This window comes from Wyeomyia smithii, chromosome 2, assembly GCF_029784165.1.
Source record: "Wyeomyia smithii strain HCP4-BCI-WySm-NY-G18 chromosome 2, ASM2978416v1, whole genome shotgun sequence".
Classification (NCBI taxonomy): Eukaryota; Metazoa; Arthropoda; class Insecta; order Diptera; family Culicidae; genus Wyeomyia; species Wyeomyia smithii.
The window spans coordinates 128,657,960-128,685,620 of NC_073695.1; the positions used below are offsets into that span (position 1 = coordinate 128,657,960).

Consider the following 27,661-nt stretch of genomic DNA (forward strand, 5'->3'; position numbering starts at 1 on the left):
TTACAGAGCCTTCTTTAGTCCGGCCAGATTATGAGGACACTTTTGTTATTACGACGGACGCTAGCAATTATGCTATTGGGGCCGTCCTGTCAAACGAAAAATCCATGCACCGGCCGATCGCATTCGCGAGTCGTGCACTTGTAGGTGCAGAAACAAGATACCATATTATAGAAAAGGAACTACTGGCAATTGTATGGGCCATAGAATATTTCAAACATTACATTTTTGGTCAAAAGTTTATCGTTTACACTGACCACAGACCACTTATAGCGATTTGGAGGCTCAAAGAGACATCTCCAACGCTGACAAGATTGAGACTGAAGTTGCAGGGTTTAGAATGCAGCATTAAGTACAAACAAGGAAGCGAGAATGTAGTCGCAGATTTTTTGTCACGTTTGTCAGATGGGACATGTCAGGGGCAAGAAAGTGCTCCCCACAGGCAGATAGCAATGATTACGCGCCAGCAGAAACGCCTGCTAGAGCAGCAGAAAAACACTTAAGATGAATTACAGGGCACAACACAAGATTTGAGTGCCAAAGACATTGCGGACATCGCTGAGGACGAGGGTGAGCAACAACTCGTCAATATTTCGTATGATGATTTTTCACAGGCATTATCAGAAGACCTGATACCGAGCGAGACGGTGGAAGTCTCGAAGCGAATATTGGATGACAGGTATATCGAAGCTCGTCTTGTCATTTTGAACAGTCGGACGGCATACAATGATTTTTCATCAAATTGGAAAAAAAGTTATTCAATGGCCAAAAGACAAGTTAAACTGATATTTCAACATAGAAAGTAAAAGGCCTGTTAACCCGTAAAGACCCGGGACGGAACTCGTTTTTTGAAAATGCTCGTTCTCAGCACTGGAACGGCCGATTTGGGAAAACTTGAAGTTTTATTCAAGGGGAATAGTTGCTCTAAGTTTTGGTAAAGGTGCCACCCCTCTGGACCCCTCCTCGTTTTTGTGAGACGCAAATATGTCTGTGTTTTTTTTTTCAATTTTTCAAACAGATTGAGCAAACACTGGTTATTTTCATACGTATCAGTTGCTCCATGTATCAAATCATGTCAGGTGGATGAAATATGGTATGTTAGAGTGAATTTCGGAGTTTTCAAATTATTTCTGTACAAAATCACAAAGCTACGTATTTTTATAAAAATTCAAACAACAAAACCGTTCTTCAAATTTTAAGCTCTACATTTTTGTGGTAGGGTCTCCTGAATCCATACGTGATGAAATATTTATTTTAGCATGCAAACATTTTGAGAAAAACCAGTTTAAATTCACCAAAGTACGTATTTTCATGGAAACCTAATTTTCTCAGTCTCCCACGGTAGGTTTCAACTTAGCTCTTCAAATTTCAAGCTCTATATTTCTAGAGTAACGTCTTCTGAATCCAAAGATGCTGAAAGATTCATCCTAGCATGCACAGATTTAGAGAAAAACGAGTTTGAATTCACTAAAGTACGAGTTCTTATGAATACTTGATTTTGGATGGTGGGAGTCGATGGCGGGTGAGGTATTTCGAGCAGTATCGAGGAGAGAACAACCACCAGCCTCCAGTTTCTAAACCAAGATAGGAATCACGAACGCGGCGAAGCCGCCAATTTAACACAGGTCCCAGACAACATTAAAAAGAAAAATGGGCAAGAGCTAACCAGATATCAGTTATCGATCTGGTTTAGCTCAGACTAATCGAGACAGCATCAGTTACGCATTAGAAAACTTCCTAAGAAAACTTCATGTGGAGATTGCCAATCGAAGTAAAATCACCAACGGAAATCAAGGGGACAATATCCTGGCCGACCCCATTTGAATTGCAAAATTCATGTTTGCATTACACATCAAACAAACGGAAAAAACAAGTGGAAACATTGCAAGCAAAACAATGCAAGGTACATCACCCCGAGACAAAAGTAGGGCAAGCCAATGAAATCAGCTGACACCACGCCAAGCCGTTCAAAGTTGTCTTGAAAGGTCTCACCAACGATCAAACCGTTGATGAGATCAAACTTACTTTAACAGAATTACTTGGCATAGCCCCTACCCAAGTAATTCTAATGAAACAAAAATCACGAGGCGAAAACAGTCAGAGAACTGGAATTTCCCTTGTTAATTATTTAATTCATTTTAACCGCAATGAGGTTAACAACTTAAAATTTTTTGAAAAAGTACATGCTTTGTATAATGTGCGTGTAAAGTGGGAAATTTATAGGAAGTATGGCGGAGGTGAAAAGCATATCACCCAATGCCGTACTTGCCGTTATGGCCATGGTTCCAAATTCTGTAACATGGACCAAAAATGTCTTAATTGTGGAGACTCTTCTCACAAAAAGGACACATGTCCTGTGAAAGAGAGTAAAAATTTTCGCTGTGCGAATTGTAACGGCAACCATATGTCAAATTTTTTTAGCAATTGTTAAGGCAAGGCAAGGTAAACAAAATTCAATTTCTCAATTAAAACCAACTTCAAAACAAAATTCTCCAAGCGTACCAGTGACGCATAGTTTACCTACTCCTTTGCATACCCGTTTAACTTATGCACAGGTTACAGGTAGTTCGAACATTATACCGCCTAGTGTTGGTAGTTCGAAAATGACCGTTAATATGGGTAAGCAAAACACGCTAGAAAATAATTGTACACCTATTACTCCAGCTAATATTGCTGCCGAAAATATTTTTTCTAATGTCAACTGCCTAAGGCCTATTACGGCAGGTAAACTTTCTTTTTTGCAACAGGCAATGTTCGATCTTATGAACGCCATGTTGCAGGCAAAATCAATGTTTGAAGCCATTCAAATAGGCACAAATTTTACTATTAAAATTGTTTCTAATTTAAAATTTAGCAATGATTTTAAATAAAACAATTGAAATATTAAATTGGAATGCTCGCTCATTGAAGGCCAATGAGAATGAGCTTTTTAATTTTTTTAACAGTAAATAATGTGCATATTGCAATTATTACTGAAACATTTTTGAAACCTAACATAAAATTAAAATATGAACCCAATTACGTGGTTCATAGATATGATAGGATTCAGGGTTCCGGCGGTGGAGTTGCAATTGTTATTCATCGCCGAATCAAACATCGTGCTCTTCCCCATCTTGAGACGAAAGTTATTGAAACTTTGGGAATTGAAGTTCAAACTGAACTTGGGATTTTATTTATTGCCGCAGCATATTTAACATTTCAATGCACACGCGAGCTCAAAAATTATTTTAAAGGTGATTTACAAAAACTCACCAGAGATCGTTCGAGATTTTTTATAATTGGCGATTTTAACGCTAAACATCGATCATGTAATAATTCTCAAAGTAATTCCAATGGCAAAATTTTATTCAATGATTGTTCTTCAGGATACTATTCTATTTTGTCTCCGAATAGTCCTACATGCTTTTCTTCTGTAAGAAACCCATCAACAATTGATTTGGTGCTAACAGATCAAAATCATGTATGTAGTGATTTGATCACACATGCTGACTTTGATTCTGACCATCTTCCAAAAACTTTTTCTTTATCACATGAATCAGTTTTAAACCCTATGAGCTCTGTTTTTAATTATAACAAGGCTAATTGGGAAAGATACAAAACTCATATTGAGAGAAATTTCAATAATGAGCTTGATTTGCAAAACGAAGTGAATATTGGTTCCGCTTTGGAAGCATTAAAATGTGCAATTGTTGATGCCAGGAATTATTCTGTTCCAAAGGCTCAAGTGAATTTTGATTCATCAATAATTGACGAAAATCTTCAACTTCTAATTCGTTTGAAAAATGTCCGCAGACGTCAATATCAACGTTCTCGTGACCCTGTTTTTAAAACTATTTATAAAGATTTACAGAAAGAGATTAAACATAGATTTACTCTTCTGAGAAATCAAAATTTTGAGACTAAAGTTGAAAAATTGAAACCATATTCAAAACCATTTTGGAAGCTGTCGAAGATTCTTAAGAAACCTTCAAAGCCTATTCCAGTTTTAAACGATGGTGAACGTTTTCTTGTATCCAATGAACAAAAGGCTCAAAGACTTGCTCAGCAGTTTGAGAGTGTTCATAACTCAAATTTGAATTTTGTGAGTCCAATTGAAAATGAAGTCACACGTCAATTTGATTTAATTTCTTCCCAGAATTTTTTACCTGCAGAAATAATTGAAACTAACTTGAATGAGATTAAATCAATTATTAAAAATTTCAAAAAAATGAAAGCACCGGGTGACGATGGAATCTTTAATATACTAATCAAACATCTCCCTGAGAGCACAATGGAATTTTTAGTGAAAATTTTCAATTGCTGCTTCAAAATTGCATATTTTCCCAAATTATGGAAAAATGCAAAAATTACTCCAATTTTAAAACCGGATAAGAACCCAGCTGAAGTTTCAAGTTATCGACCAATTAGTTTGCTTTCTTCAATAAGTAAACTGTTTGAGAGAATTATTCTTAACAGAATGATGTCACACATCAACGAAAATTCAATTTTTGCAAATGAACAGTTTGGATTTCGCCATGGGCATTCCACAACTCATCAATTGCTCAGAGTTACTAATATGATACGAGCTAACAAATCTGAAGGTTATTCCACTGGAGCTGCTCTTTTAGACATAGAAAAAGCATTCGACAGTGTTTGGCATAAAGGTTTGATTGCGAAATTGCAAACTTTTAATTTTCCAATTTTCCTGATCAAAATTTTAAAAAATTATCTTACTGATCGAACTCTGCAGGTTGTCTATCAGAATTCAAAATCTGATAGATTTTCTGTCAGAGCAGGTGTACCTCAAGGTTCAGTCTTGTGTCCAGTCCTGTACAACATATTCACTTCAGATCTTCCTGATTTGCCTATAGGATGCACAAAGTCATTGTTCTGCGATGACACAAGCATTTCCGTAAAAGGAAAAAGTCTTCGTGTCATATCCAGTCGATTGCAGAAAAGTATAGATATTTTTTCTTCCTACTTGCAAAAGTGGAAAATCTCTCCCAATGCTTCTAAAACTCAAACGATAATTTTTCCGCATAAGCCTAGGGCTTCTTTCCTCAAGCCAAACAATAATCACGTTGTCAAGATGAATGGGGTTATTTTAAGTTGGTCCGACAAGGTTAAGTACTTGGGACTAATTTATGATAAAAAACTTATTTTCAAAGAGCACATTAAGAGTATACAAGCCAAGTGCATCAAATATACGAGATGTTTATATCCTCTCATTAACAGGAATTCTAAACTTTGTTTAAAGAACAAACTTTTGATTTACAAACAAATTTTTAGACCAGCAATGCTTTATGCTGTACCGATCTGGTCAAGTTGCTGTTCAACAAGGAAGAAAACGCTCCAAAGGATTCAGAATAAAATTCTGAAAATGATTTTGAAGCGTCCTCCTTGGTTTGGTACACTCGAATTACATAGACTTACTGGTGTTGAACCATTAGAAGGTATGTCAAATAAAATTATTAACAATTTTCGACAAAAATCGTTGCAATCCTCAATTGCTACGATAAGCTCTCTTTATAGCCAATAAGTTAGCAATTAAGTTAGTTGTAAGTTTACTTCCCCTTTTCTGACAAATAGGTTTAAATCCCTACGAATGATAAGTCCTAATTGCGAAAGCAAACAAATCCTAACAATTAAAATTACAAATTTCTAACAGTGTTGAGAAGTCACCATTTGTGATTGGACACACATACTCATTATTTACTAATATTTATCATAAATACTTAAGCTACTAACAAATCCCCCCTTTAAAAAAAAAAAAATACCGTACGCTCTCGCACGTTACTCCGATGCACGCGCTCTTTAACGCCCGCGGTATAATAATATGTACTAAAATTCAACTCGAAAACGAAACAGAGTAATAAATACTATAGGTTAGAATAGAACCGCTAGATAGGCGATAACTCAGGTCGGAGGAGAAGAGTCTCTCCGCTCTGAGTTACACTGGTTAATATTTAAGCAAAATTGTAACTTAATAAAATCAATCATCATTATCTATCATCCAAAAGAGGTGATTCCGCGAATTGAATGTTCGCGTACAGGACTTCGTGTGTTTCATTTCTAAGTGATCACAGGTCCTGGTAGAGCTCTAGCGCTACACTTGTTGAAGAATCTACCCGGCAATGCCAAGAGGCGCTTGTTGAACTTGTTCAATAAGCTCCTGGAGCAAAACATTGTACCGCAGGATTGGAGGCAAGTGAAGGTGATCGCCATCCAAAAACCGGGAAAACCAGCTTCTGAGCACAACTCTTATGGGCCGATTGCAATGCTATCCTGTATCCGGAAATTGATGGAGAAAATGATACTCCGTCGTTTAGACCATTTGGTCGAGTCAAACGGTCTACTAACAGATACTCAATTTGGCTTCCGCCGTGCCAAAGGAACGAATGACTGTCTTGCGTTGCTTTCTACAGATATTCAGCTAGCCTATGCTCGCAAAGAACAAATGGCATCTGTGTTCTTGGACATAAAGGGGGCTTTTGATTCCGTTTCTATTGACATTATTTCGGGCAAACTTCACCGACAAAGATTTTCACCAATTTTGAACAATTTTTTGCATAATTTGTTGTCCGAAAAGCATATGCATTTTACGCATGGCGATTTGGCAACGTTTCGTATTAGCTACATGGGTCTTCCCCAGTGCTCATGCTTGAGCCCCCTTCTTTACAATTTTTATGTAAATGACATTGACGCATGTCTGGCAAATTTATGCACGATAAGACAACTTGCAGATGACAGCGTGGTCTCTGTTTCAGGAGCCAAAGCTGCCGATTTGCAAGGACCATTGCAAGATACCTTGGACAATTTGTCTGTTTGGGCTATACAGCTAGGTATCGAATGCTCTCCGGAGAAGACTGAGATAGTAGTTTTTTCTAGGAAGCGCGAGCCTGCTCAGCTCAACTTACAGTTAATGGGTGAAACGATTTCTCAGGTTTTGGTATATAAATATCTTGGTGTCTGGTTCGATTCAAAAGGCACCTGGGGATGTCACGTTCGGTATTTGATGAAAAAATGTCAAAAGCGAGTAAATTTTGTCCGGACAATTACTGGATCATGGTGGGGCGCCCACCCAGGAGACCTTATAAGGCTTTACCAAACAACGATATTTTCGGTGCTTGAGTACGGGTGTTTCTGCTTCCGCTCCGCTGCAAACACCCATTTAATCAAGCTGGAACGATTGCAGTATCGTTGTTTGCGTATTGCCTTAGGTTGCATGCATTCGACCCATACGATGAGTTTGGAAGTTTTGGCGGGCGTTCCCCCATTAAAAGACCGCTTTTGGGATCTGACTACTCGTGTTCTTATCAAATGTGAGGTTTTGAACCCCTTGGTAATTGAAAATTTCGATAGGCTAGTTGAACTTAATTCTCAAACCCGTTTCATGACTGTGTATTTCAATCACGTGTCTCAAAGTAAAAATACTTCCTCATACACCTCCAATCGTGTCAACTTGTTAGTTACTTCTGTTTCTACCTTCCGGGTGGTGGCATCCTGTCTATGTTTGCAGACGACACTGCCTTTATCTACAAAGGTCGAGTGATTAGAGCTTTGACGCGTAGACTACAGGAGGGCCTAAATGTTCTGTCCGACTATTTCAACAGCTGGAAGATCTGCATCAATGCAGCTTAGACCCAGGCGATTGTATTCCCGCATTCAAAATCAACTCGACTTGTTCCGCCTGCTAATATGAGAATCCATCTCGAGAACACTCCCATCGAATGGTCGAGTGAGGTTGTCTATCTTGGACTCTCCCTGGACCAAAAGCTTCTATTTCGTTCGCACGTAGAGTAAACTGTTACCAAGTGCAACATACTGACCAAATCACTCTATCCGCTCATTTATAGGAAATCCACCCTTTCCCTTACCAACAAGCTTGCCGTTCACAAGCAAATAATTCTATCGGTCATAGAGTACGCTTTGCCTGTCTGGGAGGGCTGCGCTAAAACCCACCATCTTAAACTTCAGATTGTTCAGAATAAAATATTACGTATGATCCTAAACACCCTCCGAAGACACGAAACTCTGAGATTCATCGATTGGCTGGCCTTCAGGTGCTGGAGGAACGGAGAACAACATCGTTGACTAGGTTCAGAGAGTCCTGCGCCAGGTCACCTCACCAGATCATTCGTGAGCTGGTACCTTAGTTTAAAGTTAGTTTTAAGTCAGTTATTCGTAGTTAAGTAGGTTATCAAAATTTATTTTTCAATTAAAAACAAATCCTATAAAGGATGAACTGTAAATTTCAGCACAAATAATGTCAATCTATAGAATCAATTAATCAGCAAACCTCAAAGCAAATATGCAGAGCTCAAAAGGCTAAACAATTATTATGTAAACTATATGTATACCATAAAAAAATATAAATAAATATAATTTAAGCAAAAAAGCACGTCAGTTCAGTTTTATTGCATTCTTCAGTCAGTGAACATCAAGAGGGAAGCTATTAAGTTGAGAGTTGAATACAAAGCTAGTTTTCAACATCCTCTGGAGACGCCTGGAAGTAGCAGTTGAATATAGTCTACTGACGAGAAAGTGTTTGCTGTGAACGGACTTTGTAAGAACCATAAGTGTTTTTTCCTGTGATGCGTCGCGTGTTGTGTGTTTTTATTGGGCCTAGGAATATCACGGCTCATTTTACATATATACAAACCTGCGTGACAACAGTTGATTCAAATAATGATTTATCATATACCCAACCATGCTGACATGCTGTTGTGTTTAAAGAAACTGATATTATTTCTAGTGGGATTGTGCCGTTTCTCATCTTGTCGATGACTTCAGCAATATAAGTGTAATTTCGAACATACATACTGCATTGTGAGTATTGAGAGATTCCGTCCTTCATGTATGAAGGTATACTAGTAGGGGTATCCATAACAAAAAAATAAAATTAATGATTGTTTTGATTCAAATAGTAATTTGGGTTACCTTAGATTTTTCATAAGGCTGCTTGACCATGACTGCATTTTATCGAATTCAGGTATTCTACACCAATGGGCTGGTTTGGCTGAAATGAAAAGTTGACTAAACATCCTTCATTATCGTTTGTTTTACTAAATGTTAAAGTTTTATGGAATATAGTGAAGCTGGTTGTAAACGTATGATACAATAATCAGTGTCTATGCAATAAATACCCTCTTTTAAAAGTAACGCTAGTTAAATTCACATTCGTGTAATACAGGTCAACTGGTTTTTGTGCGATTAATAGGGACCGAAAAAAATGCAAAGAGTACAACAAGGTATACAGCCTTACAGGGTTGTATGAAGTGGTGACGTGGGGGGACTAAACAGGGTAATTAGGGGAAGGGGTGATAAAATGGACACCCTAAGCTATTTCTCAATTTTCTCCACAATTAAACATCAAAACCATGAGTCAATCGCGCACATTACACGAGAGCAATTCTCGTTGAAACTAGGCCATTAGGTGCACAAGGTTTTTCAAATTTGATATGAATGCACATAGTTATTAGAAATAGAGAAAAAATGATAATGCCATTTTTGTTTGATCGAATTTGTTGACCTCATGGTCACCAAGGAGCGGAATAGTTTTCAGAAAAGTTGAAATTTTAGCAATTCTTGATGTATTATTTGAGCTATATCTCTAAAATTCGTTATGTAAAGTACTACAAGTAGCACTTTTCTGTAAAGAGGAATGATAGGGCTTTCATTTGAAGTGATCAGAATTTATGCCGCCATCTTGAATTTGGCCGCCATCTTGAATTATATCAGAAAAATGTGATTTTGACCGTGTTCGCAACTATCGATTTTTGATCTCAGAGTAGCATTGAATAGCTGAGAAAAAACGCTATAAGATGCAAGAAAAACATACGTGAGCACCAGTGTTAACCCATCAATAGAACCTATTTTTTGAGCTGAGTTTTAAAATATTCAACGTACACCGCGCGATCAACGTGGTAATCCAGCGGGGGCCTCGCGTGGTTGGTAACGTCTTCGCCAACCACGCTCGACGCCTGGGTTGGAATCCCACCGCCGACATAGGTGTCGATGGTTGTGGGGTGGCGTGATCCACTCACAACCAACCCAACTGGTTTAGATTCAATTCTAGCCGACAACAGGAGATTTTTTGAGGCGAAAAATCTCTGGGATCACGCCTTCCATTGCATGAGGAAGTGAAGCCGTTGGCGCCGGTCCGTTGATAAACGGGTCGTGAGTTAGGGTCCTGGGTGGAGTCACCTCTCCGAGCGTCGGTGATTGGCACAACAACAGTGGCGGAACTAGACCGACGGAAAATAAGCGAGAATAAAAAAAAACGTAGTAACCTGTCTACTGAGACCAAGTGGATGCACATGTTATAACCCTACTAACTCCAGAGGTGAAATTCAAACAGAAGTATATCAATCTGTTCTCTATCTTTTTCTCTGTCAGAATTTGTTTTCAGATTGTAAAATTAAGTAAGCAAACTTTAACAATAATCAATTAAAGTTACCAATCGAGGGACACTATTCCAATCACTCCGAACCTATTTTAAGCAGCTTCCATCTGTTTTGCAGGCGTTTTTTTTCAGCACTCGAAGTGGCTCCTGAATGGCTGCAATATAGGTCGATTTGTTTCGAATGGTGATTTCTGTGTTCTGTGTGAGGCACAGCAGTGTGTTTTACGTGTTTGTTTTGTGTGTTTTGTGCTATTGTTGATTCGGTGCGGAAACAAACCCTAGGCAGGGGATCACTCGGCTCGTGGATCGATGAAGACCGCAGCTAAATGCGCGTCAGAATGTGAACTGCAGGACACATGAACACCGACAAGTTGAACGCATATTGCACACCGTACAACCAGTACGATGTACACATTTTTGAGTGCCTATATTTATTGATTTCTCTTTAACTAACGGTATTTTTTATATTCGTAAGACAGCTAGACAATCAAAGTTTTTGTTTCCATCATTGGAATTGTCGATATTGATCGAAATCAAGGAGATAGCAGGTCTCAAGCTTTCTTCGACTGATTGAAAAAGGCGCTTCTGCTTAAGCCGTTCCCTACCCTATCATAATTGATTGATGCTACAACTTGTACGCCAGTACTGTTTTTTTTGAAGTAGAATACTTCTATCAGGAAGTTCGGCTACATAGGGATGTGAAATGAAAATCTAAAACCGAAAAAAGTGCAAAATATGTCGAATTTTAAATGCTAATAATTCGGTTAGTATCCGATAGATTTCCTTAGTTCTTGCAGCAATAGATTGGAAAATCTTTTGAGATTCTTCCCAAATGAAGATGTATTGTAATTTTTTTGTTCAAACTATTGTACTATTGAAAATAGTCAAGCCTTGTCGAAACGAAAAATTCGACCTCCGATTGGTCGTTATATGATTGCTTCCCAAGCACAGTCGACAGAATCATATACCTTGCAATTTAAAATATGTTATTTGGCCTATACAAGAACCAATTTTAGCCGAAACCGCTCATAATAATTCTAGACAGCGACAACAGCAGTCCTCCCTCAGCAGCAGCAGTAGCAGTGCAGTGGATACCAGTGATAGCGGATAGCGGCCATAGCTGTGGTATTGCAATGGATAGCGCACTAGTTGCAGCGGATCTCAGCATCGATAGCAGCTGGGCCAGCTGATGCAGGGACAGCGGATACCAATGGCAGCGTATAGCGGCCACAACTGTTGCATGGCTACGGATAGCCTAGCAGTTGCAGCGGGTATCAGCATCGATAGCAGCTGATGCAGTGAGGTACTTTAGTGAAATGCAGTCCGTGCGCGACAGCGGGCACTAGTAAATGCATTCAATGAAAAGTTGACTCATTTTGACAACACATGAGCCGTCTAGTTTTGAGTGTTGAATCAGCTTTTCACTTTTTATTTTATCATAATAAATACTTTATTCACACTGTCAGTGATAACGCCAAGATGTGATCGGTATTTTATCCGATATTGAATTGAACAACAAATTGTCCTTTTCAGGATGAAATGAAAACCTGATGATTGAAGAGTTAATATTTTCTCATGAGTTAATTTACATATTTAAATTTGTAAAAGTTATAAATTTTACTTTATCTCCGTGTCTCAGAACGTACTAAATTATCTTTTCCTTCATTCATGAGCACGACATTCGAAAAACTCTCATTATATGTATGAAAATTATTTTTTCGCATAACCAAAATTTTAAAATTGTCAAGCTCCAATCATGACAAGCAATTTACTATATTATTGAAAATGGTCAATCTTTGTTGAAGCGCAAAATTCAATTGATCTGATTAGTCAACGTTTATTTACTACAAAAAATGACTGACACGTAAGCAGCCTGGTTATCTTTCTTGTAAAAGTATTCTACTTCAACCTTGCGGTCGTGGCTTTGCACACAACCCTCCTGTGATTTGTTGAGTTTGATGAGGATAATGAATACAACACTAGCATGTTTTCTATTACTGAGAAGTTTCATAAAAAAGTCCCAGTTTTAATATTTTATTTATATTGTCATTTTGAAACTTTGCATAGATGATTCTATAGGCAAAAGATGTCATTTTATGCTATCGGTTTGATTTTTTGGAGCACGTCTCATTTTTGAGAAGCTATTGAAAATGCTATTTTGGGAAGGTATTTATGATTACAAATATTTTTAGGGCCAGAACGGTTTGTTTGACCGGTATGACGTCATCGATATATATATATATATATATATATATATATATATATATATATATATATATATATATATATATATATATATATATATATATATATATATATATATATACAAGTATATCCATAATGGTTTGACACCCCTCCTTCTACTAAAAGGGAGGGGTTCCATTACAGATGAAACACAAATTCATGCACATCTCGAAAACTAACCAAGTAAATGGAACCAAATTGGGCAGGTGGATGATTTTAGAGATATCAAATATATCCATAACAGTTTGACGCCCCTCCCTCTTTGAAAAGGGAGGGGTCCCATACAAAATAAACACAAATTTCGCACAGCTCGAGAACCGATCCACCAAATAAAACCAAATTTGGCATTTAAATGTTTTTAGAGGTATTTAATATGTCTATAATGGTTCGACACCCCTCCCTCTTATGTGAGGGAGGGGTTACAAACAAATGAAACACAAATTTCGGCACATCTAGAGAACTAACCAAATAAATGGAACCAAATTCGGCAGGTGAATATTTTTAGGGGTAACAAAGATGTCGGCGACTTTAACCAGAATGGCGCTCAGAGGCCAGAAATTGTCTCCAAATGCCATTTTGAAATCCAATATGGCGACCTACGGTTCCCAAACAACAGTGGCAAATGACCAAATAACACTCAATATGGGTATTTCCGGGATTGTTATGATGCACTGAAGCCACGAATCGACCTCAGACAACATTATGAATTGTAAGATAACGACTTCCGGTGAATGGGAAACTGCCGAAAATGACCAAACACCACCTAATATGGGTGTTTTTTTAACCAGAATGACGCTCAGAGGCCAAAATTTGCCTCCAAATGCCATTTTAAAATCCAAGCTGGCGACTTCCGCGGTTTCTGGAAAACAGCGGCTAATGACCAAATATGGGTATTTCCGGGATTGTTATGATGCCCTGAAGCCACAAATCGACCCCAGACAACATATATATATGTATATATATATATATATATATATATATATATATATATATATATATATATATATATAATAGGAAATAGAATATAATATAATAGAATGATAGGAAATAGAAAATAAATTTTCGTTTTGATAAGCAGATGACTGGAAAGCCGACATACTCAATTTTACTAAAGCAATTATCAGTCGTAAGTTGTTGAATATATATATATATATATATATATATATATATATATATATATATATATATATATATATATATATATATATATATATATATATATATGTATATATATATATATATATATATATATATATATATATATATATATATATATATATATATATATATATATATATATATATATATATATATATATATATATATATATATATATATATATATATATATATATATATATATATATATATATATATATATATATATATATATATATATATATATATATATATATATATATATATATATATATATATATATATATATATATATATATATACATATACTAGCTGACCCGGCAAACTTCGTCCCGCCTATTTTTGTGTTTAATTTAATAATTTTCAACATTCCAAATTCATTGATTTCTTGGGTTTTGTTTATATCGTTTGAAATTATTGGTTTTATCGGAATGACAACATCCTCGTTTTTTGCCTTTAGTACATCACCTCTATTGGGTCGTATTCAATTATTTTCGTGGTTTTTCAGAAACTGAAAGTGGTCATCTTCGAATTCAAGATGGTATCCAGGGTCAATGCTTGGCTTCTATATATTATTTCGATTATGGAAATATTCATATGTAGTAGTATCCGGCTGTTTCCCAGAAGTTACCATCTTACAAAGGCTGTCTGAGGTCAATTTTTAGCTTCATGCATCATTCTGGTTAAAGAAACACTCATATTGGGTGGTATTTGGTCACTTTAGGCTATTTTTCAGAAAGCGGAAGTCACCATCCTGGATTTTAAAATGGCATTTGGAGACAACTTCTGGCCCCTGAGCGACATTCTGGTTTAAGAAACACCCATAATAGGTGTTATTTAGTCATTTTTGGCTGTTTTCCAGAAACCGAAAGTCACCTCATCTTAGAATTCAAAATGGTGTCTGTGGTCGATTCTAGCTCCTGTGTATCATTCTGGTATCGAAGCATCTCATAATGGATGGAAATCGGCCATTTTTGACTGTTTTTCAGAGAGCGGAAGTCGCCATCTTGGATTTCAAAATGGTAATTGGAGACAATTTCTGGCCTCTTAGCGTCATTCTGGTTGAAGAAACACTCATATTGGGTGGTATTTGGTCATTTTCGGCTGTTTTTCAGAAACCGGAAGTCGCCATCTTGTAGTTCAAAATGACATTTTGTGACAATTTCTGGCCTCTGAGCATCATTCTGGTTGAAGAAACACCCATATTTGGTTGTTTTTGAGTCATCTCCGGCAGTTTTACAGTCACCAAAAGTTGCCATTTTACAACTCAAAATGTTGTCTGAGGTCGATTTGTAATTTTAATGCATCATCACGATTTCGGAAATACCCATATTGGGTCGTATCTCGCTGTTTTTCAGAAACCGGAAGTCGCCATCTTGGATTTCAAAATGGTATTCATAGACAATTTCTGGCCTCTGTGCGTCATTCTGGTTAAAGAAACACCCATATTAGGTGGTATTTGGTCATTTTCGTCTTTTATCCAGTCACCGGAAGTCGCCATCTTACAATTCAAAATGTTGTCTGGGGTCGATTTGTGGCTTCAGGGCATCATAACAATCCCGGAAATACCCATATTTGGTCATTAGCCGCTGTTTTCCAGAAACCGGAAGTCGCCAGCTTGGATTTCAAAATGGCATTTGGAGACGAATTTTGGCCTCTGAGCGTCATTCTGGTTAAAAAAACACCCATATTAGGTGGTGTTTGGTCATTTTCGGCAGTTTCCCATTCACCGGAAGTCGTTATCTTACAATTCATAATGTTGTCTGAGGTCGATTCGTGGCTTCAGTGCATCATAACAATCCCGGAAATACCCATATTGAGTGTTATTTGGTCATTTGCCACTGTTGTTTGGGAACCGTAGGTCGCCATATTGGATTTCAAAATGGCATTTGGAGACAATTTCTGGCCTCTGAGCGCCATTCTGGTTAAAGTCGCCGACATCTTTGTTACCCCTAAAAATATTCACCTGCCGAATTTGGTTCCATTTATTTGGTTAGTTCTCTAGATGTGCCGAAATTTGTGTTTCATTTGTTTGTAACCCCTCCCTCACATAAGAGGGAGGGGTGTCGAACCATTATAGACATATTTAATACCTCTAAAAACATTTAAATGCCAAATTTGGTTTTATTTGGTGGATTGGTTCTCGAGCTGTGCGAAATTTGTGTTTATTTTGTATGGGACCCCTCCCTTTTCAAAGAGGGAGGGGCGTCAAACTGTTATGGATATATTTGATATCTCTAAAATCATCCACCTGCCCAATTTGGTTCCATTTACTTGGTTAGTTTTCGAGATGTGCATGAATTTGTGTTTCATCTGTATGGAACCCCTCCCTTTTAGTAGAAGGAGGGGTGTCAAACCATTATGGATATACTTGTATATATATATATATATATATATATATATATATATATATATATATATATATATATATATATATATATATATATATATATATATATATATATATATATATATATATATATATCGATGACGTCATACCGGTCAAACAAACCGTTCTGGCCCTAAAAATATTTGTAATCATAAATACCTTCCCAAAATAGCATTTTCAATAGCTTCTCAAAAATGAGACGTGCTCCAAAAAATCAAACCGATAGCATAAAATGACATCTTTTGCCTATAGAAACATCTATGCAAAGTTTCAAAATGACAATATAAATAAAATATTAAAACTGGGACTTTTTTATGAAACTTCTCAGTAATAGAAAACATGCTAGTGTTGTATTCATTATTCTCATCAAACTCAACAAATCACAGGAGGGTTGTGTGCAAAGCCACGACCGCAAGGTTGAAGTAGAATACTTTTACAAGAAAGATAACCAGGCTGCCTACGTGTCAGTCATTTTTTGTAGTAAATAAACGTTGACTAATCAGATCAATTGAATTTTGCGCTTCAACAAAGATTGACCATTTTCAATAATATAGTAAATTGCTTGTCATGATTGGAGCTTGACAATTTTAAAATTTTGGTTATGCGAAAAAATAATTTTCATACATATAATGAGAGTTTTTCGAATGTCGTGCTCATGAATGAAGGAAAAGATAATTTAGTACGTTCTGAGACACGGAGATAAAGTAAAATTTATAACTTTTACAAATTTAAATATGTAAATTAACTCATGAGAAAATATTAACTCTTCAATCATCAGGTTTTCATTTCATCCTGAAAAGGACAATTTGTTGTTCAATTCAATATCGGATAAAATACCGATCACATCTTGGCGTTATCACTGACAGTGTGAATAAAGTATTTATTATGATAAAATAAAAAGTGAAAAGCTGATTCAACACTCAAAACTAGACGGCTCATGTGTTGTCAAAATGAGTCAACTTTTCATTGAATGCATTTACTAGTGCCCGCTGTCGCGCACGGACTGCATTTCACTAAAGTACCTCACTGCATCAGCTGCTATCGATGCTGATACCCGCTGCAACTGCTAGGCTATCCGTAGCCATGCAACAGTTGTGGCCGCTATACGCTGCCATTGGTATCCGCTGTCCCTGCATCAGCTGACCCAGCTGCTATCGATGCTGAGATCCGCTGCAACTAGTGCGCTATCCATTGCTATACCACAGCTGTGGCCGCTATCCGCTATCACTGGTATCCACTGCACTGCTACTGCTGCTGCTGAGGGAGGACTGCTGTTGTCGCTGTCTAGAATTATTTTGAGCGGTTTCATATTTTTTAATAACATATTTCAACATATTTTAAATTGCAAGGTATATGATTCTGTCGACTGTGCTTGGGAAGCGATCATATAACGACCAATCAGAGGTCGAATTTTTCGTTTTGACAAGGCTTGACTATTTTCAATAGTACAATAGTTTGAATAAAAAATTACAACACATCTTCATTTAGGAAGAATCTCAAAAGATTTTCCAATCTATTGCTGCAAGAACTAAGGAAATCCATCGGATACTAACTGAATTATTAGCATTTAAAATTCGACATATTTTGCACTGTTTTCGGTTTTAGATTTTCATTTCACATCCCTCTGTAGCCGAACTTCCTGATAGAAGTATTCTACTTAAAAAAAAAAACAGTACTGGCGTACTAGTTGTAGCATCAATCAATTATGATAGGGTAGGGAACGGCTTAAGCAGAAGCGCCTATTTTAATCAGTCGAATAAAGCTTGAGGCCTGCTTTCTCCTTGATTTTGATCAATATCGACAATTCCAATGATGGAAACGAAAACTTTGATTGTCTAGCTGTCTTACGAATATAAAAAAACACCGTTAATCAAAGAGAAATAACACAGAAATCACCATTCGAAACAAATCGACCTATATTGCAGCCATTCAGGAGCCACTTCGGGTGCTGAAAAAAAACGCCTGCAAAACAGATGGAAGCTGCTTAAAATAGGTTCGGAGTGATTGGAATAGTGTCCCTCGATTGGTAACTTTAATTGATTATTGTTAAAGTTTGCTTACTTAGTTTTACAATCTGAAAACAAAATCTGACAGAGAAAAAGATAGAGAACAGATTGATATACTTCTGTTTGAATTTCACCTCTGGAGTTAGTAGGGTTATAACATGTGCATCCACTTGGTCTCAGTAGACAGGTTACTACGTTGATCGCGCGGTGTACGTTGAATACTTTAAAACTCAGCTTAAAAAATAGTTTGTTTGACCGGTATGACGTCATCGATATATATATATATATATATATATATATATATATATATATATATATATATATATATATATATATATATATATATATATATATATATATATATATATATATATATATATATATATATATATATATATATATATATATATATATATATATATATATATATATATATATATATATATATATATATATATATATATATATATATATATATATATATATATATATATATATATATATATATATATATATATATATATATATATATATATATATATATATATATATATATTAGGGTGGGTCGATTTAAAAATCGCTTAGGCACATATGATTTTCGGATTTTAGGGATCAAAATAAGATACTTTTCTCAAGAAACCATACCTCTAAAATGAATTCTGATGTCCCTTGTACTAACTTTAGGTACCCAAAAGGTCAAATTTCAAAAAATCCTGTTTTGACCCATTTAGAGTGACCCAATCGAGTCCAAATGTATGACCGACCCTCACTAACTTTGGAGGGCTGACCCACCCATGCTAGTGTTACCCCCCTGGGACCCCCCTAGGGGGTCTCCCATACAAAAACATAAAAAAATACCAAAAAATCACCATTTTTGGCACTTTTTATGACAAAAATCAGTGAAATGGCTATTATTTTTCCGCACAAATGAAGTTTCTAGGAAAAAAATGTTTTTTTTTGTTTTTGGATTTTTGTTTTCTCTTTAAAAATTTATTCGATCAGAACATAGGAAAGAAACTAAAAAATTATTGTTTGAAGTCTTTTTTGGTTTCAACACTGGGCAATTTCGCACGGCTCTCTAATGTCGCCTCCATAACAGCCTCTACATTTTCCGATATTACTCATTTGGAAACGCTAGCTAGCAGTTGAACGTGTTGTTCCGTTCCTTGTATATGTAATGGAATATGCGGATCAGTAAATGGTGAATCATCTTCATTTAAACATGCTATCAATGTTTCATACGGAATGATTCGCGTTAATGGTGGTTCAAATACGTTATTTTTATCAGTCAAATCGATCATTTTCGTGTAATCGAAGCAATGGAAGTTTATATCTGATTTTTTATATTCTCTAAGTTCCGATGGGTCTTCAACATTGTCTCGATATCGTAAAATTTTCTTGATAGCAGAGTCGCGCACCTCTTTCCTATCATCAAACAACATTGATAGCAAGATATTTTCCGAATGTGCAAAATATGGATTATTTTTAATTACATGATTGACAACAGTGCGTAAATTTGGCTCCAGAAATTGTGCCCAAGTAATGTACTTGAAAAATAATACACTACCGTACACGACAGAGCTGTAATACTTGATATTAAAATACATTGGCACATAAACCTTAATAATAAATTCAACCAGAATTCTTAAATTTTTAGGTGGTTTTTTCATTGTCACATATAATCGTAATAATCTAGCGGCCTTGGTGAGCCAGCGAGAATGTACAATTTTCCCTGGTTTTATGTTAGCCAGATCCACAGAAACCACGCCATTAGAAATTGCATGTGCCATGTCGTATAAGTACTGCGAATCGGTGGAATATTCGTGCTGTTCTGCAACAGGAGGCATATTTTCCAACGCAATTCTCTGAAAGTCGCTCACCACCTAAAAATATATAATAATTAAATAAATTTATTATGATTTCACCATTCAAAATGTTAGAAAATTATAATAAATGAGTGATAGCAATGACTTACCGGAAGAGCTTCAGAATTTTCAATTTGCTTGCTTAGTTTCCCGGTTGTTGATGTTGGTCCAGTGGTGGGGAGACCACTGTTTGTGAGCTAACTAATAATACGTGCCCCGAAAGCTATCCGTTTAAGTTATTAATTTATAAGTGAATTAAGTGGCCAAACTTGTTAAAAAGTGTCAAGTTGTGATCTGTGATGCTTTGTCTAAGTGAGAAAAGTGAAGGTTTTGTGAAAAACACAGTGTTCTTTGCGTGAAAATAATAATTTTTCCTCGAATTGCAATTGAAAATTGTAAGGCCAGCTAAGTTGCGTGAGTGTGAGTGCCTACTTTGTGCGTCGCGCTAACTAGCGGTTCGTTATTAACATGCGAAAATGGAATGCATGGCGGTGTGAGCGAAGAGAACGATAATATCTGGCGAGAGTGTGAAGAGAGTGGTGTTGCGCTGTGCTTGTCGGCGTTTGTTTCGCTGGCATAGGCATAACCAAAATAAAACAGATGAGTAGGTATAAGTTTTTGTATCAAACATTTTAAGAATGCTTAGGCTCTGTGTGTAGTGGTTTTTAGCGGGTGTTGGACTTTGCCAGAAGTGTAAATGTGTCATCTGTTGGGTGCACAAAGTGTGGTAGCTTTTCGGTTGCGGGTAGTTTTTTTTTATATTTACAAACCAGATTGTGCGGTGCACTCTCACAGGTCAAAATTGACAGTTTTACAATTTAGTTTCAAAATTTATCATTCGAGCATGACAATGCGGCATGCGATTGATGCATCGTCTACAATTGTGAGTCCTAGCAGGGCGGTGACATTTCATTCAGTTCTATGTTCTTGTTTTATGATTTTCCTAGCTTTTGGACAAATGTTGATACACATAAGTAACTTTTATTTAATTATGTTGAAATCGTTTTGGGCGTGAAAATAGTTCACGACAACTGAACTTTGATTGCAATTATTTTGGCATTTTAATAATAAATTTGGAACTCTGTTTTGTTTAATATGCTTATTTGCATTTTTTTAAGTTTTTGGGCTATGAATGCATGACACTTTGTCAGTTTTTATACTCAGTAGGTGTCTTTGGTGCGAAACGTCGTGTCGCGTATGCGTCGGTAGGAGAAAATGGAGCGGTCGTGCAAAATGCCCCGGTGAAAAGCATCATCGGCCCGGGTGAGTTTTGTTTATCTAGGGGTTTCGGAGTGTAGTGGGCACGCTATTGTTTGCTTCGGGGAGGTCAGCTCTGTTTCGCGCACGTTATTTTGACAGCGCTCAGTGTAACTATCTTAATACAGCGGTTTCGGAGTTCAATGACCATTACATCGTATAATGCTCGGGTGTACCTTGTGGGTTTTTTTTTACTCGCTCTAACGGTTCTTTGAGCTGGTACAAGTAGTTTGCGTTCGGCGTGCGGTGCGTTTTACGAAATTCATTCGTTTCGAGGTAAATTTTAATAGTTCACGGGATGAAACGCGAAGTTTGGTGTGATACAGACTGTTAACGATTGGTTGCCGATGATACCTGGAAACTTCGATTCTCCTATATGCCGATACAGCGATCGTGATGCGGTTCTATTTATATCGTCTTCTGATGGCCGGTTGCGCAGAGACTGAGAAATATCCATATCGGGCGCGAATTTGTGTAGAAAAGATCGCACCATCAACCTCGATGGATCCAGATCAATTCCTTTCCACTAACACTAATTCCTTCCTTTGATATTTGTGGATGATGCAGAGGATTCCTCGGTCTCTAGTAGCAACAAGTATTAAACTAACACACCCGATATCCCTTCCTCTATTGATCTGCATTGGGCGTGGCCAGCTACGTTATTGACCAGTGAAAAGAAAAATCACCAGGAATTGTACACTGAAAATGGCTTGCTACTCCTAGGCACCATTTTGACGGTTCTTTGTGCAATTTCAGCTGATTCTGGTGAATCGCGGGCAACACACGGGCGATCAAATATGCTATGCTATGCTATGTTGATGTTGGTCCAGTGGTGGATGATTCATCCAAAACCCCAAACAAATGTCGAAACGGAAGTTCGTTGATGTGTAGAAGGCAAACAAACCAATGCAATGGTCTTTTTAGCAGCAATTCGAATCTTCGTATAATTCCACCGTGTGTGCCAGTGTTTGTTGGCTCACCGTCAGTGCATATGCCAATCAATGCATCCAGAGATATGTTTTTATCGTTGAAAAATTCATTCAATTTTGTTGTTTTGTGTTCAGCACTTTCCTCTACCAGTCTTGCGTAACCAATCAATCGAGAATTCGGTTCTCTCAAAATAACAAGGTGAGGTTCTTTTACCATCCTACTATGATACTTACCATCAATTTTTTCTCTCGTATAAGTATCATCTTTTCTGCCGTCGAATGAAAACGCTATTAAACTAGAATCATCAAACCTTTTGCGGAGCACTATTCGTCTGCATTTCTCTCTTTCTCTACGAACTTTCGATTTATCCATGATGAGAGGTTCGCCATGCTGATCTTTCATTTCAAAATCTTTGAAAAGACTGGTTGCCAATGCTGACGCTACTCTATCAGACACACCAAATCTGTCACACATCAAGGCAAAGTGAAAACAATCGTATCTTTCTGTGTATTGTGAACTTGTGCTTCTATTCATAACATCTTCATCAACCGTCATCGGTACGTCTACGTATGTTGTATCATCGGGATCTTCGTATGTTGGCATTGTTGGCATTGATGACGATGTCCCTTGCTCTTCAATTTCCATCAGAAATGCATCAATTGTTAGTCTTCTCTGTTTATGTTGATCGTGCATAAACTCTTTGATGCGTTCTGGAACCAAACCGCAGTTACATTGAGCTGCCGTCAAATCGCATTTACATGCTCCAATATAAAAAATTTCGTTCAGAGTACCGGTAAACACTAAAAGGGCTCTATTCGTCTTCTTAATTTCGGCTTGGTATTTGTCAACCAATCTATTCAATTTAACAGCAACATATTTTTTTGAAATTATTTCCATACCAAGTTTTTCCCAAATTCCAACCAACCTATCTGTTACGTGATTAGAGAATTGTTTATAAGAAAACTTTTTTTGTTCTGTTTTTGCACGTTCGCTTAAGTAAAAATAATATCTCAAGATATCCAGATCGGTTGGTAAATTAATATCATTCAAATCAGAAGACACACCAAAAACAGCAACATGCTTGGGTATATGACTCATTAAGTTTTCGATAGCTGATGATGTTGTTGCTATTTCATCTTGCGGGTTCATTGTAAACTAAAAAAAATATATTTTGACTTTAACAATTTTCACTTTCACTTTCAGGTTTTTATTTTAGGTGTTGACTCTTTGGCGGACGATGTAGAATGATTTATGTTGACGTTTCTACTCTATACGAAACCTACACTAGTTCTACACAGAGTGAATAGATAGAGTGACGCAGAGAGAAATTCAGTCAAAACAGCAACACGGTTTTTTATGTATCCACCAAAATGTTTTTCTGGCAGCCCCTTTTTGCTCAAGTTCCAGTTGACTTCAACGGAGTGTTGTTATTGTCAGAGTGAAAAGATAGTTATTGTATTTAAATTTAAAACAAGTTCGTTTGATAAAGTTTGATAGAGATAGATAAAATGAAGTGCGTTTTGTGTAATAACAAAAAACAGTAAGGAATGTGAGTTTTTTTCGGTTCCCGAAGAATCCGATTGTGAGGAAACAGTGGATGGATTTTTGTTGCCTCCCAGCAGACTATTTCATTGACGAAAACACCCGACTTTGCAGTGTTCGTTTGGTTTTTCTGGTTTCAGACTCTGCGTCACTCTATTTATTCACTCTGGTTCTACAGTGTGCGTGGGAACAGTGAAAACGGAGCGTCCGTGCGTGGTAGCCGTTGTGGTAGCATTCCAGCGGTGCTCGCCTGACTGGTCGAAATAAAAATATTGATGTAACAGAGTGATATACGATTTTATGTTCAAAAGGACGCCAACTGCGCACGCCATCTGCAATGAGAATGGCTCAGAAATATGTGTAATTGTGTATGTATGCGCTGAAGACTCAGGACCGAATCCCATGCGAAGCAGGAGAAAACAAAAATCCAAAAACAAAAAAAAACATTTTTTTCCTAGAAACTTCATTTGTGCGGAAAAGTAATAGCCATTTCACTGATTTTTGTCATATAAAGTGCCAAAAATGGTGATTTTTTGATATTGTTGTATGGGAGACCCCCTAGGGGGGGTCCCAGGGGGGTAACACTAGCATGGGTGGGTCGGCCCTCCAAAGTTAGTGGGGGTCGGTCATACATTTGGACTCGATAGGGTGACTCTGAATGGGTCAAAACAGGATTTTTTGAAATTTGACCTTTTGGGTACCTACACGTTAGTACAAGGGACATCAGAATTCATTTTAGAGGTATGGTTTTAGAATCCGAAAATCATATGTGCCTAAGCGATTTTTTGATCCCCTACAAATCGAACCGCCCTAATATATATATATATATATATATATATATATATATATATATATATATATATATATATATATATATATATATATATATATATATATATATATATATATATATATATATATATATATATATATATATATATATATATATATATATATATATATATATATATATATATATATATATATATATATATATATATATATATATATATATATATATATATATATATATATATATATATATATATATATAAATATATAAGGACGGCATTCCCGCCGAACTCTTCAAAGTCGGGAGCGAACTGCTGTATCGTGCTATCCATCGGATCATGCTGAGAGTGTGGTCTGATGAAGAATTGCCCTCGGACTGGTTGGAGGGTCTCATATGCCCGATCTACAAAAAAGGCCATCGCCTGGACTGTAGCAATTAACGGGGCATAACTCTTCTCAATACCGTGTACAAAATTCTCTCCCGCATCCTGTTCCACAGACTGAGGCCGTTGCAGGAGACCTTTGTTGGCGAGTACCAATGCGGTTTTCGAGGGGGACGCTCCACGACGGACCAAATGTTTACCTTGCGACAAATCCTCGATAAATTTCGAGAATACAACTTGCAGACGCACCATCTGTTCATAGACTTCAGGGCAGCGTACGATTCAGTCAAGAGAAATGAGTTATGGCAGATTATGATTGAACATGGCTTCCCAACAAAGCTGATTAGGCTGATACGTGCCACCCTTGAAGGTTCTACATCAAGCGTCAGGATAGCCGGTGAGATATCGGACTCATTCGTGGCGTTAGATGGTTTGAAGCAGGGTGATGGGCTGTCGAACTTATTGTTCAACATCGCATTGGAAGATGCTATACGGAGGGCTGGACTACGGCCATGAATCATGGACGCTGAAAGAGGCTGATCGGTGAGCTCTTGGTGTTTTTGAGCGTAGGATTTTGCGTTCAATCCTTGGCGGCAAACTAGAAAATGGTGTTTGGCGCAGTCGCATGAACCATGAAGTGTACCAGGTATACAAATCGGCGGATATAGTCAAGCGGATAGAACACGGCAGGCTTTAGTGGGCTGGGCATGTAGCGAGAATGCCGGATGAGCGTCAAGCGAAGGCTATATTTAGCAGGAATCCCGATAGAAGTCGTCGACTTCGAGGTAGACCCCGCTCTCGTTGGATGTGTGCTGTCGACGAGAATGCACGCGAAATAGGTGTTAGGAGCGATTGGAGGATAGCAGCCCAAGACCGAGGGACATGGCGACGTATTCTGGATTCGGCACTGGATCGATAATCGGTCTGTCGCCTTAAAAGTAAAAAGTAAAAGTAAGTAAGTAGCTCAATATTATGTAACACTGTTAATCCATTAATTGTATACCTGGTGTGTTAACTGTATACCTGGTGTGGGGTCACATATTTCCCGAATAAAAATATTCAAGGCATATTAAGCCTTGGAGAAGGTACGTACCTGTCCAAGTGCCCTGTACACATCCCCTAGTGCTACTGGTCCTAATTTTTCCCAGAAAATCAACCTACATCAACATGAAAAACGTGGCTGACACGCGTCATTTGGAGCTTCGACGAACGGCGTTACTGTCATCACTTAAGCGCGCTGGCCAATTCCTAACTACTTATCAAGATGGAAGGGATCAACTCGAGGTGCCACTACGATTGGAGAACTTGGACACAATTTGGCGTGAGCTGAACGAACTACAAGCAGCATTAGAGGCAAATGAAGAGAGCAGCGAGGGTATGTTACAAAATAATGAAATCCGTGCAAAATTTGAAGGGCAATACTTTAGAATAAAGGCTGGTCTGATTTCCAAACTGACATCAGATATTCCTGATACGTCCGCTACCAGCCTTCTCCCCCTTTGGTTTCGTCTAGTCTCAAGGGTCTCAAGCTTCCGACAATCACATTTCCGGAATTTGACGGTGATTACAAAGAGTGGATAGTTTTTCACGACACATTTTATGCGTTAATACATGCTAACCAAGACGTACCGGCAATCCAAAAGTTTCATTACCTTAAATCCGCAGTAACGGGAGAAGCAGCTCAGGTTGTTGAGTCGTTTGTTATTTGCGCCGCAAGTTATCCGCTGGCTTGGCCAGCTTTAGTTAGCAGGTATGCTAACGAGTATTTATTAAAGAAGCGTCATCTGCATGCTAGATGGAGATTCAACGAGTGCGAAAGGAAACCGCTTCAACGTTGCACGGGATTGTCGACGAATTCGAGCGCCACACTAAAATACTACGGCAACTTGAGGAGCCAGTGGATGCATGGAGTACTATTCTTGAACATCTGCTTTGTGTCCGCCTTCCAGATGAATCTCTCAAGGAATGGGAGGTTCATGCTTCAACGATTGAGAATCCATCATATTCAGCGCTCATTGATTTCCTACACCGTTGTATTCGTGTTCTCGAATCCATTTCTGTAAACCACGAACAAGCTGTACCGCACATTGCTACTTTTTCTCATGTTTCGACAAGTCGCAATATTTCCCAATCAAAACCGTGAACAAAACCACGATAGAAAATTCAAATAACAACTAAAACAAATGTTATGCTTGTGAGCAGCGCCATCTCTGATAAAGTGTGCCAAATTCGTGCGAATGAATGCAGCTGATCGCCTGAGTCTGGTCAATGCTATGCGATTATGCCTCTATTGTTTCCGAAGCGACCACTTCTCTAGATACTGTGCATCGAAATATACATGCAGGTTTTGTCGAAGACGTCACCATTCCCTACTCCATGCTGGTTTCGATAATAATGTTGATCATACCCGTCCAGAGCGGCTAGCAGAGTGCTCTAAAAACCTGATCGTGCGTCTGTTAATCTGAGTTTGGCTACATCGCAAGATCCTTCCACATCGGTTCTTTCTGCAGCATCGTGTTCCAAAACATCGGAGCCTGGTAGTACCCCACCACCAAATGAGACGGAAAAAAATGTGTTCATGTTAACGGCTGTCGTCGTAGTAGTTGATCGATATGGCAAAGAGCATTTGGCGCGGGCTTTACTTGACTGTGCTTCTCAACCGAACCTAATCACCGAACGGATGGCCCAACTTCTTCGGTTGAAGCGGAACAAAAC

The 27,661-nt window shown here is 37.5% G+C and overlaps 1 protein-coding gene and 1 non-coding gene across 2 annotated transcripts in view; one reads left to right on the top strand and one right to left on the bottom strand.

Annotated features, from left to right (window-relative positions):
- The window catches only part of LOC129719886 (beta-alanine transporter), a 137,964-nt gene that overhangs the window by 106,394 nt on the left and 3,909 nt on the right, over window positions 1–27,661 (bottom strand). The window contains exons 2-3 of the mRNA XM_055671301.1: window positions 8,917–8,995; window positions 8,639–8,846 (exon numbers count right to left, since the gene is read on the bottom strand). Coding sequence (XP_055527276.1) covers window positions 8,639–8,846; window positions 8,917–8,995 — 287 coding nt within the window. The remainder of the gene's footprint in view (window positions 1–8,638; window positions 8,847–8,916; window positions 8,996–27,661) is intronic.
- On the top strand, window positions 10,656–10,808 carry LOC129726234 (5.8S ribosomal RNA). The gene has a single exon (XR_008728284.1). It is a non-coding gene; the product is annotated as a 5.8S ribosomal RNA (ribosomal RNA).